Source organism: Cyanistes caeruleus, chromosome 16, assembly GCF_971803275.1.
Source record: "Cyanistes caeruleus chromosome 16, bCyaCae1.hap1.1, whole genome shotgun sequence".
Taxonomy (NCBI): Eukaryota; Metazoa; Chordata; class Aves; order Passeriformes; family Paridae; genus Cyanistes; species Cyanistes caeruleus.
In genome coordinates this window covers 8,358,725-8,372,076 of record NC_141716.1, presented here as the reverse complement: position 1 = coordinate 8,372,076, position 13,352 = coordinate 8,358,725, and the positions used below count along the sequence as shown (strand labels likewise).

At 42.2% G+C, this 13,352-nt stretch overlaps 1 protein-coding gene across 1 annotated transcript; it reads left to right on the top strand.

The window, feature by feature from the left end:
- The first annotated feature begins 879 nt into the window (after positions 1-879).
- LOC111938213 (protein-glutamine gamma-glutamyltransferase 6-like) lies at positions 880-11,734 on the top strand. The gene is made up of 12 exons (XM_023939854.2): positions 880-1,081; positions 1,427-1,666; positions 2,168-2,286; positions 3,447-3,575; positions 4,776-4,953; positions 5,747-5,882; positions 6,265-6,368; positions 7,071-7,313; positions 7,847-8,173; positions 9,140-9,297; positions 10,984-11,117; positions 11,421-11,734. Exons 1-12 carry the CDS (start codon positions 889-891, stop codon positions 11,572-11,574), a joined length of 2,115 nt encoding a protein of 704 aa, XP_023795622.2. The 5' UTR covers positions 880-888; the 3' UTR covers positions 11,575-11,734.
- Positions 11,735-13,352: the final 1,618 nt, after the last annotated feature.

The following is a 13,352-nucleotide window of genomic DNA, read 5'->3' as shown; positions in this document are numbered from 1 at the left end:
GAAATGTTGGAAATGTTGCTTACAGCACCATTATTCTGCACAGGCTTAACAAGATCTAGTCAGAGCAGGAGGTTTTCTTCATCTGAAACTCCTCTGGAATATCATACCAGGAAAGGGCACTTCCCAAACACCTGTTCTCATAGGGGAACCTGCATTTTTTTTGCTTTGTTTTTGGGTTTTTTTTGTCATTGTGGGGATTTTTTAATCTATCAAGGAAAGAGAAAGCTTGAAGCTTTTGTAATCTGAGCTTCAGTGCCCCATTTTCAACATTGGGCAACCTATCATGATATAATAGAGCAATCCATAGCACTGCCTCGAGATATGCCACTCCTCTGCTTGTAATCTTTTTCCAGCAGAGTGTGAAATAACACCCAGCTTCAAGCTACAAGCCTGTAAATTAATTTAGATACAAGATACGTGAGAAGATAACAAGCAAGTTCCACACTGAAGATACCAACCTTCTAACCATCATCTGTCAGGCAGTGTTTCCAGAGTCAGCCCTGCATTTCCTGATAAGAGTTTTAATATTTCTTTCTGTAAATCTGTAAAGAATTATGGAAACTAGATATCACCACAGAAAAAGAGCAGGAACACAAATATTACCTAAACACAAATATTTTGATTTTTTTTGTTTAAATCCAAGATGAATCTCTGAATTTTGAATTTTTGAATGGTTTTTTTTTTTCTCTTTCTGAAAGAACCCTACAGAAAAGAGTTAATCTTTCAGCTGTTTTTCTAACTCCCTGGCCTTTTTTTAATTTTTAATAATAATGGATTTTTCTTTTTTCCTATAGCACATAATGCCAGGTATATATAAATATAATAAAATTAGTACATTAGACAAAATGAAAAGGTGTGCAAGTCTGAAGGAAAATATTTTTAATTAACATGTCTTGTGTCTTTCTAGCCCTAAAAATAGGAAAAGTCAACTGGCAACCCAAACTAAATAAAGCTGCACACCACACCTCTGATTACTGCAGCACAGAAGTAATCTTGAGGAGAGGGCAGCCTTTCAACATCTCTCTGAACCTCAAAACAACAGCACAATCTTGGGACAACTTCACCTTCATTGCAAGCACAGGTAATCTCCCCATGGCAGCAATCTCATATCCATGTTAATTCAGCTCCAAAATACTTGTGCCTTACAGGTCTACATGGCCCATAAAACATTAAACTTTGTCCTGTTTCACTCAGGATTCCTCGTCATTTTAGTCTTAGGAGCTCCCATTTTAGTTTGATCTGTACCTTAAGACAAGAGAGAGTTAAGGTAATAATTAGAAGAAAGGCAGGAGCCATCCTCATTCCAAAACCAAGGCTGGATCTCTGCTCTAAGAACATCCCTGTAACACTGCACGTTATCTTCATTCTGGCCCCCAAACGTGATTCACCTCTACCTCTCACAAACCACCATCCACTCCCTCCGCAGGACCATCTCCAGCAGAATCCCAGCAGACCAAGGCCATATTTTCCCTTTCTGAGGAGGGTGCCAGTGGCTGGAGTGCAACCCAAGAGCCCAGTGAGCCTCGCTGCCTGAGCTTCACCATCCTCAGCCCAGCCGACGCTGTCATCGGACGATACAAACTCCAGCTCCAGGTCCTTGCTGGGAACAAGAGCTCTTCCAAAGTCCTGGGCCAGTTTGTGCTGCTCTTCAACCCCTGGTGTCCAGGTATGCTCTGATGTATCACATCCTTCAAATAACTCCTTGTTTCAGCCTGGAAATCTGGGTGTCACAGTAAAGTCTGACAGTCACAGCTACAGAAAGATGTTTTTTGCTCAGCATCAAGGATAAAGTTTTTGTCCCTTATTCAGTGTTGCAAGGCATCAAAGACCCAGACTCCTGCTTGTAGGATAAAAAATCAAAGGCACTAAATATTCCAAATACTCATTCTATATTTTTTTTCCTCTGATTTTTCCTCTGATTCTTGCATTCAGTTGTAAAAGAAGTAACATGTGCCAGTGAGACAAATTCTGCGAAGGGACAGGAACACAGCTCCTCATTTTATTCTTATTTTACTCACTCTCTAAATGGTTACAGAGGTGTAGCAGAGAGTCCTAAGCCTGAATGCATGGGAAGTCTCGCCTGATCCCTAGAACTGCCCTCTATTTGAGATTTTCAGTTACAGCAGAACAATTTCCCTCCAGCCATCACATCTCATTCTGCTTGTAGATGATGATGTCTACATGGCTGATGAAAAGGAGCGGCAGGAGTATGTTCTGAATGACAGTGGAATCATATTTCAGGGAGTGGAGAAAGATATTCAAGAAGAAGCTTGGAACTACGGACAGGTAAACAGCACCACCTCTTCCAGAACTTTCAAAATAAGAATAATGGATAAATAGGCTCTTGAAGAGAAAAAAATCATTCTCTCCTAGTATAATAGTTCAATATTCCTCACTCACTTCAGATTTTCTCACAGATACATATCTCATTTATCATTACATTACAGACAGCATCATCAAGCTCATTTCCCCCATGTGGCATGTGCTCACACAGAAATAAAAGAAACAAAGCCTATTTTTAGTTTTCCTTTGCCTGTTACACAAACTGGTAAAACTGGACTTGTTTTCTTGGCCCTTGTAGAGAGCAAAGAAAGCCACTGGGTATTGCAAAGCCAGTGCATGTAAATATTTATGCAATCTGTTCAGTAATGGGGCAGAAGACACAAAAAGGATACCCCAAATGTACTCAACTGAAACAACTCGTGTTGGAATTTTTAAATGTCAGCCTGGCCCTCCAAGTCAGAACTACAGCCCATCTCTAGTCATGCAGCCATCCTGCAACTGCCCAGGCCAGCCAGAACCATTCCTGGCCACTTCAGGCCCTCCAACTGCACCAGCATTTGCAGACAGCATTTCTATTGATCCTCCTGAACCCATGTTTGCTTTTACACTGATAATGAAACCAGGCCAGAGTTCCTTTCCATCTCAGAGGTCAAGGGCCATCCCTGCCTGGCCACATCCATCCAGCCAGCCAAGCACTGGGGCGTTCTCTGGGCCAAAGCAGTGTCTTGGTGACCCTAATCCACAATAATTGTTTTTGTGGGCTTCTTTCGGTTCAGCTCACCTGATATGAGGTGGAGGCAGCCCATGAGAGTAAAGCTTTCGTGATAGACAGGTGCCTGAAGGGGCACGGCAGGATGTGGGAGGGTGTGACCCTGCTGAGCCCAACCACACTGGTCTTATCTGTGCCACCAGGCCACGCAATGTCCTCCTGGATGCCAGTGGCCACAGCCCCACACGGTGCTCACAGACATCTTTAAAATACTATGAGAGTTGGCAGCTTAATGGCTATGTTTTCTTCTTGGCTCAATTCTCTTTAACAGTACAGAAAACACCTCTATTCCAAACATCATCCTCCCATGCTAGGAGAAGGAAACTAGGTGGGTAGTCTATCCTTGCCTTTTTTATGAAATTAACCTTTAACATATCCCTTGTTTTGATTCCAGTTTGAAGAGGACATCCTTGATATCTCCCTGGCTATTCTGGATCGGAGCCTGAACCACCGCGAGGAGCCAGCTGTGGATGTCTCCCAGCGGAGCAGCCCTGTCTATGTGAGCAGGGTTATCAGTGCCATGGTAAAGTGACCCAGCACTTACAGCTGGAAATGCACCTCCCAGCAACACCACAACCCACACTCACGCTTGAGCGTGAGTTCCTCAATGTTTTATAGGTGTAGCCAAGCAAAAAATAGCTACAAAATAGGTAAAATGGAGATTCAGTCTTCTTCCCAAAAGTTTGCTCGTGACTGAGGGAAAGTTTCCAAGAACTTTTGAGAAACATCAAAACTCAGATGTATTTTCCAAACAGATTTTCAGTCCATTAGATATTTTCACTAATTTGGTCTATTCTGAAATCACCTGCTAAGTTTTTCAAACACCAAGAGAAGCACAAAATATTTTGGAAAACTAGTGCTGGTTCAGCTGCATTTAATGTCTGAACTGAGCATTTTTTACTTAAGGGATATTTGTTCAGTGAGGTTTTTATTATTTCCTGCAACAAATAGTTACAATTTCTCAGCACACTCATCTTCACAAACACATAGACGCACAACTTAGGCAGCTGAAAAGTTTTCCATTTTATAAATAATGCATGCCTTATCACATCCCTTAGCTGAGATCCCTCTTTAATAGCTGTGGTCTTTTTCAGCCTTTTGGACAGCACTCACTTGAGGCATTCTCAACAGATTGTAAATAACTCTAATCAGATGTACAAAATCACTATAAATACAAATAATTAGGAAAAAAAATGTTAATAACTTACTGCATCCTGTACCACCACACTTGATACTTAAGCAGGGCTCTACAATGGATGAGCACAAATATATACAACCACACCTAACAAGTTTGGGCAAGCTGTAAGTACTTTGCAACCAATGCACATTCAGAGAAAAGATGGATTTCCCAAGGCTTCCATAAATCACTTGAGAATGTGAAGCAGCATGGATGCACAGTCTAGCAGAGTAATGACATGCAAGGAGGTGAGATCAATAGAGATGAAACAGAGAAAATGTAAACAGGTGTCAGCCGGTACATTTGGGGCCATGAGAACACATTTGGGTACTGAAAACAAGGCAGTTTAGAATCACCAGACTTGCAATCTGGTCTGGGTTTGATCTTGGGTTTGGTCTTTGAGCAGACAAAATTCTAAGATTCAAATATTCTGTCCCACCACCCAATCAATGAGAACAGTGCTACCCACACAGGATCACTTCTAACTATTTCCCTCTCTCTTTTCCTGTGAATGCTTTAATTCTCTCATGAGAAGGACTCTTTCAGGTTAACAGCAACGATGAGAAAGGAGTAGTGGAAGGGAAGTGGAGCGGGAAGTTCCGCTCGGGAACAAACCCCCTGCGCTGGAGCGGGAGCGTGACCATCCTTCGGAAGTGGTACCGGGCCAGGTACCGACCCGTGCGCTACGGCCAGTGCTGGGTCTTTGCAGGAGTCACCTGCACAGGTACACAGGGAGAGGTGGAAATGACACCACAGGGGCAGCTCACTACCAGTTCTGCAGCCTGACTTTGTCACAATACCACTGAAGCTGTTTCAGCTTAGACAGGGAGAGTGAAGAAGCTCTTCTCTCCATAACTGAAGGGTTAATCCTTCAGTTTACAGGTTGTAATAACTTGTGACAGCTTTGTGAGCAATCAAACAAAAACCAGAAGGGTTTTCCAGGCTGGGCTGGTAAGAAGAACAAGGTTTCCTGTTTGAAATCTAGGATTCAAAGAAAACCAATACTCTTTTAAGCCTTTCTCCTCACAGTGCCAGTTTTCTACTGCTGTATCTTACCTGCTGGTGACACAAGAACAAGTTACAATTGTGAGGACCTGTAAAGGGAGCTGCAAGTCAAGAAAATCATTGCATCCTAGCAGTGTCCAGTAAGAGCTGCTCTGAGACACAAGAACCCCTTTGGGGAAAATACAAAGGAAAATTGAGAGGTGTATCTCCATAAGTGGGAAAAAACCCAAGGTTCCTCCAAGAGGAAAATAGGATGACGAATCAAAGATTAAAATTAATGGGTGAACCAAACTCTTATTAAAAAGGACATGACAGCTAAGAATGTCATGTCAATGGAAGTGTCTTTTAAGCAATTTTGCACAATGAGTGTGACCTTTATCATAGCTGGAGGGACATTTCTGAAGGTCTGTTTCACCACTGTAAACATACACTAAACTGTTTGACCAAAAAAAACACTTTTTAAATGTCTGCAAAATCAGTTTATAGGGCTTTTATGGTATTCTGTATTGCAGTACTGAGATGCTTGGGAATACCTACCCGTGTTATTACAAACTTCAACTCTGCCCATGACAAGAACCTAAATCTGAGTATTGATAAGTACATTGACGTGTCTGGAAACAACTTGCACTTGAGTGAAGACAGTGTGTGGTAAATATACATATTTCTTTAATATTCCTTCCATTATATTCCCCACTAATTGAAATATCTAGAATCATGCTCCTGAAAAACCACCCTGACCTCATCCTCTCAGTGATAAAACTCCACACCAAACCTTTGGCTTTTTGTTCAGGAATGTCCAGTATTGAATTACTGACTCTGAAATGAAGTATTTTCCTTTTAACATTTATTTTTCATAACATCCCAACATTTCTCAGCAGTATAACACAAAAAGCTGGCAAAAAAGGGGAAGAAGGTACTCATGCAAGGAGTACAGCAGCTGCTCTCTCTACAGAGGAGTTTTCATTCACTCAGTTAGGATTTTTTCTTGCACTGTATGAATCAGATATTCTGCATTCTACCTCCCTTCCAGGAATTTCCATGTCTGGAATGAAAGCTGGTTCATTAGAAGAGACCTCGGCTCTTTTTATGATGGCTGGCAGGTTCTGGATGCAACGCCCCAGGAAAAAAGCAAAGGTAGCACATGCAAATATAAAAAACCTGTAGATAGTGATACTCCTAAAGATTGCCAGGGAAATTTCAGGACAATTCTCTTCTATATATTCCTTGTAGATGTAGCATTAATTTGGGTGCACAAGAAAAGCAATACCCACATCAATCTCCAGCAGGAAGCTTTTCTGTCAGCCTCTGGATTGCTGACCAATATAACAATTCTTCCTTTTTTAATTTCAATTCTCTCCCTCCACAAAAGTCAGCACATCTTAAGTTCATTTATCTTACCCTTGTTTATCTTAGCTCCTCACATCACACAGTCCCATTCCTCACTACCAGGTTTAACAAATTCAGTTTGCTGGTTCTTCTCAATGCACACCCTGCACTGTTGATTCCCATCTCTTCAGTCTGGCTGTACTCCTGACTGGGCTCCCATCCCTCACATCCTCTCCTTTCCCCTGCCAGCTTTGCCTTGCAGCCTTTGGTGGGTGAGAACATTTCTCATGGCACACATCATCAGGAGCTTTAGCTCTCCCTACCAGCCTCCTCTGCAGCCCCACCTTTTGACAGAAAGTACATGTGGAATCTCTGGACATGCTGTTACCACCTTACACAGACATAAAAACAGAGTACTTGACCCAAATGTGTCTTTGCAGTGAGTGAGCCTCTCCCTCTTGCTGTCAGCAAGAGGATTTATGTTGTTCAACTTCTCCCTCTGTAATACAGGCATCTATCAGTGTGGTCCTGCCTCCACCAGAGCCATTAAAGAAGGGGATGTGAACCTGGATTACGACAGCCCATTTGTGTTTGCAGCAGTGAATGCTGACTGTGTTACTTGGATTCGCTATAGCAAGAAAAGAAAAGAGAGAATTTATTCTGATACCAGGAAGATTGGAAAATTTATCAGCACCAAAGCAGTGGGCACCAACTCCCGTGTGGATGTCACTGCCAATTACAAATATCCAGAAGGTAAATTCTTTATTACAGTAGTTTTGCCACTGATGATCAGATGTGAAAAGAATTTAGGCCTTTGTTGGACTGAGCACTGATTCAATTTCTTTACATCTAGAGTCAAGTAATTGTGAATTTTCAAAGTCTTAGGGCTCCTTATCTGCTGATACTGATTCAATTGAAACAACAGCTATTCTGGAGTGCTGTTTGGGGAGAATTTCTGCAAAAGGGTATTCTTACCCTTCTCAGTTTCAGAGGAGATGGTAACTGCCCTACCTTATGCAGAATTACCTTTTTATTGCCCACAGCTTCTCAGAGGAGGCCATGAACAGTCACCTGGAGCTGATGGGCAGGTTTTACTGTGCAGCCTTCGTGGCCATGTACATTCATTTGTTTTTGTGACAAAATTCACATTGAGGTTAGACCTCATTTTCTCCTCTGAGTATCTTTGCCCTTCTCAGCTTCCCTAAATTTCTGAGATCATCCATGGCTCCACTGCACTATACCCAGTACATGCACAAGATCTCTGATCATGGTATCTTTCAATGCAGGATCCTCAAAAGAAAGGCAGGTGTACAAGAAGGCACTGAAGCTGCTTGGTGTGAGAAGACCTGGAAAAAGAACCAAAATTCCAAGACCCAGAAGACGATTTTCAAGGGCACAGCCTGCAGAAACCCCCGGCATCTCGGGGAAGCTGCTCCTTGATGCATCTCCTGTGATTGGCCAGGACATCCTCCTTACCCTGACACTCAGAAACTCGACCTCAGATTTTAAGACCATAAAGGTTAAACTGAAGGCTTCAGCCATTCTCTACACCAGAAAACCCAAGGCAGAGATTTTGCAGTTGCATAGGTCTGTTAAACTTGGATCTGAGGAAGGTAATTTTAATTTTATTACAGCTTTTATTACTGGACAAGACAGTTGTGGGTTGTGGTCAGATCACATGAAAATAAAAAATGGCTCAAGAAATGTATGACCTGCAAACAGCTGGAGGTCAAAGCTCTTCAGGGCAAAAGAAACACATATATTTTCCCTATCTTAAGCATTTGCTTTCAGGCACTGACAAAAAGGAGACTGAGCACAGTGACTTTTTGTCTGACCCAGCACAGCCACTGTTGGTGCTACCTTGTGACCTTTTTCACTAAGAGAGAACAACTAAGAGACACACTCTAGAGATTTGTGAGCCACTAGCTCACTAGCAAAGCATAAAGACAGACTAAAGGGGGAAAGCCAAGCCTAAGACTGACAGCAGCAACTGCAGGAAGGGCTGTGCCACCTGCAGAGAGTGGTCTCTGCCCTGCTTTCATAGGGACAGTGCTGAAAAATGAGAGGTAGCACAGATGAGCAGAACTACCATCTCAAGCTAAAACATAACACATCAGAACTCATCCCACAGTTCCAGCAGTGGAACTCTTTTTTCTCAGTATACTGAGTTCCACTGCATCCCTCACTGGCACAGAGACTCTGATTGTGCAAGGCAGAGGCTGGACAACTGCATTTAAAACAACCCACCTTCTGACCTCTGCCCTCTTTGCAAGGAGGGAGAAATAAATTCCAGCTCCAGAAAAATGAAAAATCACCAGCAGGTGTTGCCACATCCATCCATCCTTGGATCTGTCCTGGTACCAATCTGTACCTGACCATTTAGTGGTTTATGTAAATGTAAGTCACCCATGAGCATCATTCCAGTCTGTTGGTGTCAACACCCACAGATGTGCAGCCCCAGGGTGATAAGAGTATTGCTCCTTAAAACACAGGTATCTTACAGGTACTCAGGTACAAGTATCTTATCTGGTACTCAGAAAAAGGAAGAGAGGGAAATTTTGTTTCTGTTTCCGTTCCAGTGAAAGAGATTTCTTTCAAGATCTCCTATTCCCAGTACAAAAACTCTCTGATGGATGACAGGAAGATCCTAGTGACTGCTGTGTGTCAACTCAAACAGGGAGCCTCACTTCTAGTTGAGAAGGATATTGTACTCCAGGATCCTTTTCTCACCATCAAGGTAAAAGCTACTCCCTTCTGTGACCCTTGAGAGATGTGCTGAGAAGCAGAAACTAGAATTCCCACTCCTATTCCTCATGGAAAGAGTATGGGAAGTGAAATCATGTCTGAGGGTGACTGGATCTTGTTGCTGTGGTCATATGATACAAATGAAATTTGTAATATGAAATACACTAAAAAGAGGCAAATCTTTCCATGGCATAGCTGTGCTGGGATATTTTTGCTGATGCTTATTAACGTGGCACTGATAAAGTTCTCAGTGTTACAACATTTACAAGGTGAGTGTACCTAAGGAGGGACAGGAAGAATACAGATAGACAAATCTCATCCATATTTAGACCTCTCCTTTTGTTAGAAAAGTCTGATCAATATCTTCCAGTTTATTTAGGAAGATTGATGTTTATCAAAGACACCTCCACTGACCAGCTGATTATACCTGTGAGGGCTGTGAGTCTATTACCAATATTGGAAGAAAGTTCTTTAACTGTATCAAATGAGTGTCACTTTTCACCTTCTGCAACACTGCCCACGTGATTAATTAGGACTGGAGGCTTTCTCTTTCTTGCACTTTTAACTGACTTTTGACAAATGTCATACAATGAATAAAAAGAAGTTCTTAGTCCACAGGAAAGATCCTGCACTGTGTTTGCCCAGGGACAGTCCTGGCTTTGCATGGCCCATCACATCCACATAAAGGAGCTGAACCGGTTTTGGACACCAGATTTAAATACTGTATAACACACAGGTTCAAATGCTATCTGCTCATCTTACTGTAAATAACATAGAGGGAATATGGTAATGTGGGAATGTGCAGAATCCTTCAGGGCCTCCAGACTAGATTAGCTGTCCCAAACCACTCTGCCAGTGGCATACAAGAAAAGCAAGGGCACACACAGGAGTAAAAAGTGTGGTTTTTTGCAGGTCTGGCAATTTCTGAATACCAAGTTCTAGTGAGATTCCATAAAAAGTCTTTGTGCTGTGCCATGCAAATAACAGAGTCAGTTTATGTAGGGAAGGCACCTGGATTAAATTACTTCAGTGATTAAGTTCTAAGAAACATTTATATTTCTGTTGGTTGAAACTTCCCTATAAACATGGAGACAGTAACAGAGAAATGCAGTTGGGCTGATGGACCTCTCGATTGTGTTAACTAATATTACATTATTTACAAATATATACCACATGTACCAATTCCACATTATCTCAGCCAAAATAAGGTAATGAATATGCTTATTTGCTAATTTACATTCTTTTCTCTGAGACACCACAATTCACCTGTCTCACACCTCCCATGTCCTCCAGTTCCAAACCTTTCATTTAGCCCAGTTAAAGGTAATTTAAGGTACCTCCAGGAGTTAACCATATATGCCAACACTTGCATTCTCATTCTGTTCTCACTCTGATGAGTATCATACCCTGTGTTATACATGAAACCATGCACTGACCTAGTTAAAAAGGAGATTAAATGGAAGATTCTCCAGCAGTTTGCTGACTCTTAGCCACACTGGATGGCTCACTCAAGGCTGAACTCTCTTGCCCAGAACTATGTACATGAACTAATTCCTGGCTCCTCCCTGCCCAGGTGATCCTAAGAGGGTAAGTGGTTTGCAGTGGGAATGGAAGGAGAAAAGCTTCAGGAAGACATGAGACTGATGCTGTGGCTGAGCAGAATGTTTTCTGTCTGTAGGTCCTGGGTGCAGCTGTGGTGCACAAGCCTGTCAGCGTGGAGGTGACATTTACCAACCCTCTGTCTGAGGAGGTGACAGACTGTGTCCTGAGAGCTGAAGGCAGTGGCCTGCTCAAAGAGCAGCTCCGAATCCAGTATGTAAATGCTTCTGGCTGGTAACTTGTTCACTTTGGTGGGAAATCTGAAGTACCAGTGGGTTTTTAAAAAGATTCTGTCAACCTCATGACTTTCATTTGCATCAGCCTCGGACAAAATGCCACCATGTCCCGACTCTCCATACAGAAGATAGAGTTTTTGCACCTCTTTTACCAAGGTTTGAATTACAGAATGCTCAGGGAGTGGAGAGATGGCATACAGTCTTAAATTTGAGTACTCAAAAGAATACATAGCAAGAATCTTTCAGCTGCTTTAACTTACAAATGCATTCTCTCTTTTAGTGTGGAAAGAATGGCCCCCATGGAGACTTCAACAGTGGAATTTGAAATCATTCCCTACAGGAGTGGCACCAGGCAGCTTCAGGTGGACTTGGTTTGCACCCACTTTTCAGACATTAAGGGATTTGTGATGCTCCACGTGGCTCCTGCTCAGTGATACAACCTGTACAACAGTTCAGTTTTGCCTGGTTATGAGGTGGTGCAGTGCTCATGCATTCTCATGACTGGAAGCACAGAAATGCAGATTACTCAGCCAAAATAAAGTGATGTAATATGAACGGGAACTAATAAAAAGGTACCACAGACTATACTGTAAAGACAGTGTCACCTTTCTCATTCTCCAGCCTGTTTTATGGGCCTTCACACATACAATTACTAGTGGGAATCATTATATAATTTAACTTGAAGGACAGGATCAAGTGGTTTTCAGCATTAGAGCCTGTAGCAATAATAGCAGCTGTATTTCCAAGGAACATAATTTAAAATCACTGGTTTTATAAGCTTCATGGAATGCAATTTAATTATCACAGAATGATAAAATGGTTTGAGTTGGAAAGAGTTTTAGAGCTCATTTTGTTTCAGCTGCCTGCCATGGGACACCTTCCACTACCCCAGAGCCCTGTCCAACCTGGCCTTGAACACTTCCAGGGTTGGGGCAGCCACAGCTGCTCTGGGCACCCTGTGCCAAGACCTCAGCACCCTCACAGGAAAGAATTTCTTCCTCTTATCCAATCTAAACCCATCCTCCTCCATCTTAAGGCCAGTCCCTCATGCCCAATCTCCCTTTTACCTTGTGAAAAGTCCCTCTCCATCCTCCTTGTAAGCCCCTTTTAGGTACTGGAAGGGGCTCTAAAACCTTCTCTTCTCCAGGCTTATATCCACTAAATATGTTTTATTCTGTAGGAGCCAAACTACTATCCAAGTAGCAGACATAATGAAATACTAGAATTAAATTTATCATTTCATCTTATTGCCAGAAAGAAAAGACACCAATAAGATATGGCAGTGTTACAACAGAACTCTCTTCTTATGACTGGAAAAATGAGAAGCTACAAAAATGTAGAAAAGCAGAAAAGTAAGGGCATCAGAAAGACATATGAAAATTCACAATTAACAGTCACTCAGCCCACAAAGCTGCTTAAAGCAGATCCTCATTCATGAGGGAGGCATTGTGCCACCCATATCTAAATCCCTAATGTGCCCATTCATTCTTTGCAGAGTTAACAAGCCAATATAACAAAGCTCTGAATGCTTCTAAGAGACAATTTGACTTTTTCCTCCTGACTGTCAGTAATGTCCAGCAAAGCAGGACCAGCTTCCCCCAGAATGTCCCATGCACACAAAGTGACCCTGTGACACAGATTAAACTGAAGACTCATTTAAATATTTCTTTGATTTACAGCCAACAAAAATCTTCAAAACATGTGAAGTCCCATTTTATTACATCAATTACAATATTTTGCCACCCACACATATACTTACAGTGGATGTGGAAGCTTGGTAAAACTAGTCAGCCCGGAGAGACTGGAATGAAGGTTGAAAAGGACACACACACAGAGGAATTCAGATTTCTCCAGGCAAAGGAGAGGGGAATAGGTAGCTTTGCACCTATCAATTAAGTCTTGCAGGATCTTGGAGAGTCAGGGTATACAATCCTCCACTAGCCTCAGAAAAGGCCTTGAGGTAGTTGATGGTATTTCAGAAAATCTTATTAAATCTTGCAAGAATGCAGACTGACATTACATTTAACACACAGTACAGCCCAAACATTCAAATTCCTTCAGTATTCCCTCTTAAACACAATCCAGGCAATTATTTCAGACAGTGTTTGTTACAGGAGTTTGGAATGACCTCATCCTAATTAACAACCTGTAAAGGAAGGCTGCAGTTCAAAGGGAAAGCAGCGCTGCAGAGCCTGGGCCAGGTTCCCAGCTT

What these genes read in the sequence shown, in the direction of transcription:
- LOC111938213 (XM_023939854.2), top strand. Translation starts at nt 889, where the DNA reads ATGTCTTGTGTCTTTCTAGCCCTAAAAATAGGAAAAGTCAACTGGCAA. An exon ending in TAAACTTGGATCTGAGGAAG is followed by an intron (nt 8,174 to 9,139) that starts GTAATTTTAATT and finishes TTTCCGTTCCAG; the next exon opens with TGAAAGAGATTTCTTTCAAG. An exon ending in ATCCTTTTCTCACCATCAAG is followed by an intron (nt 9,298 to 10,983) that starts GTAAAAGCTACT and finishes TTCTGTCTGTAG; the next exon opens with GTCCTGGGTGCAGCTGTGGT.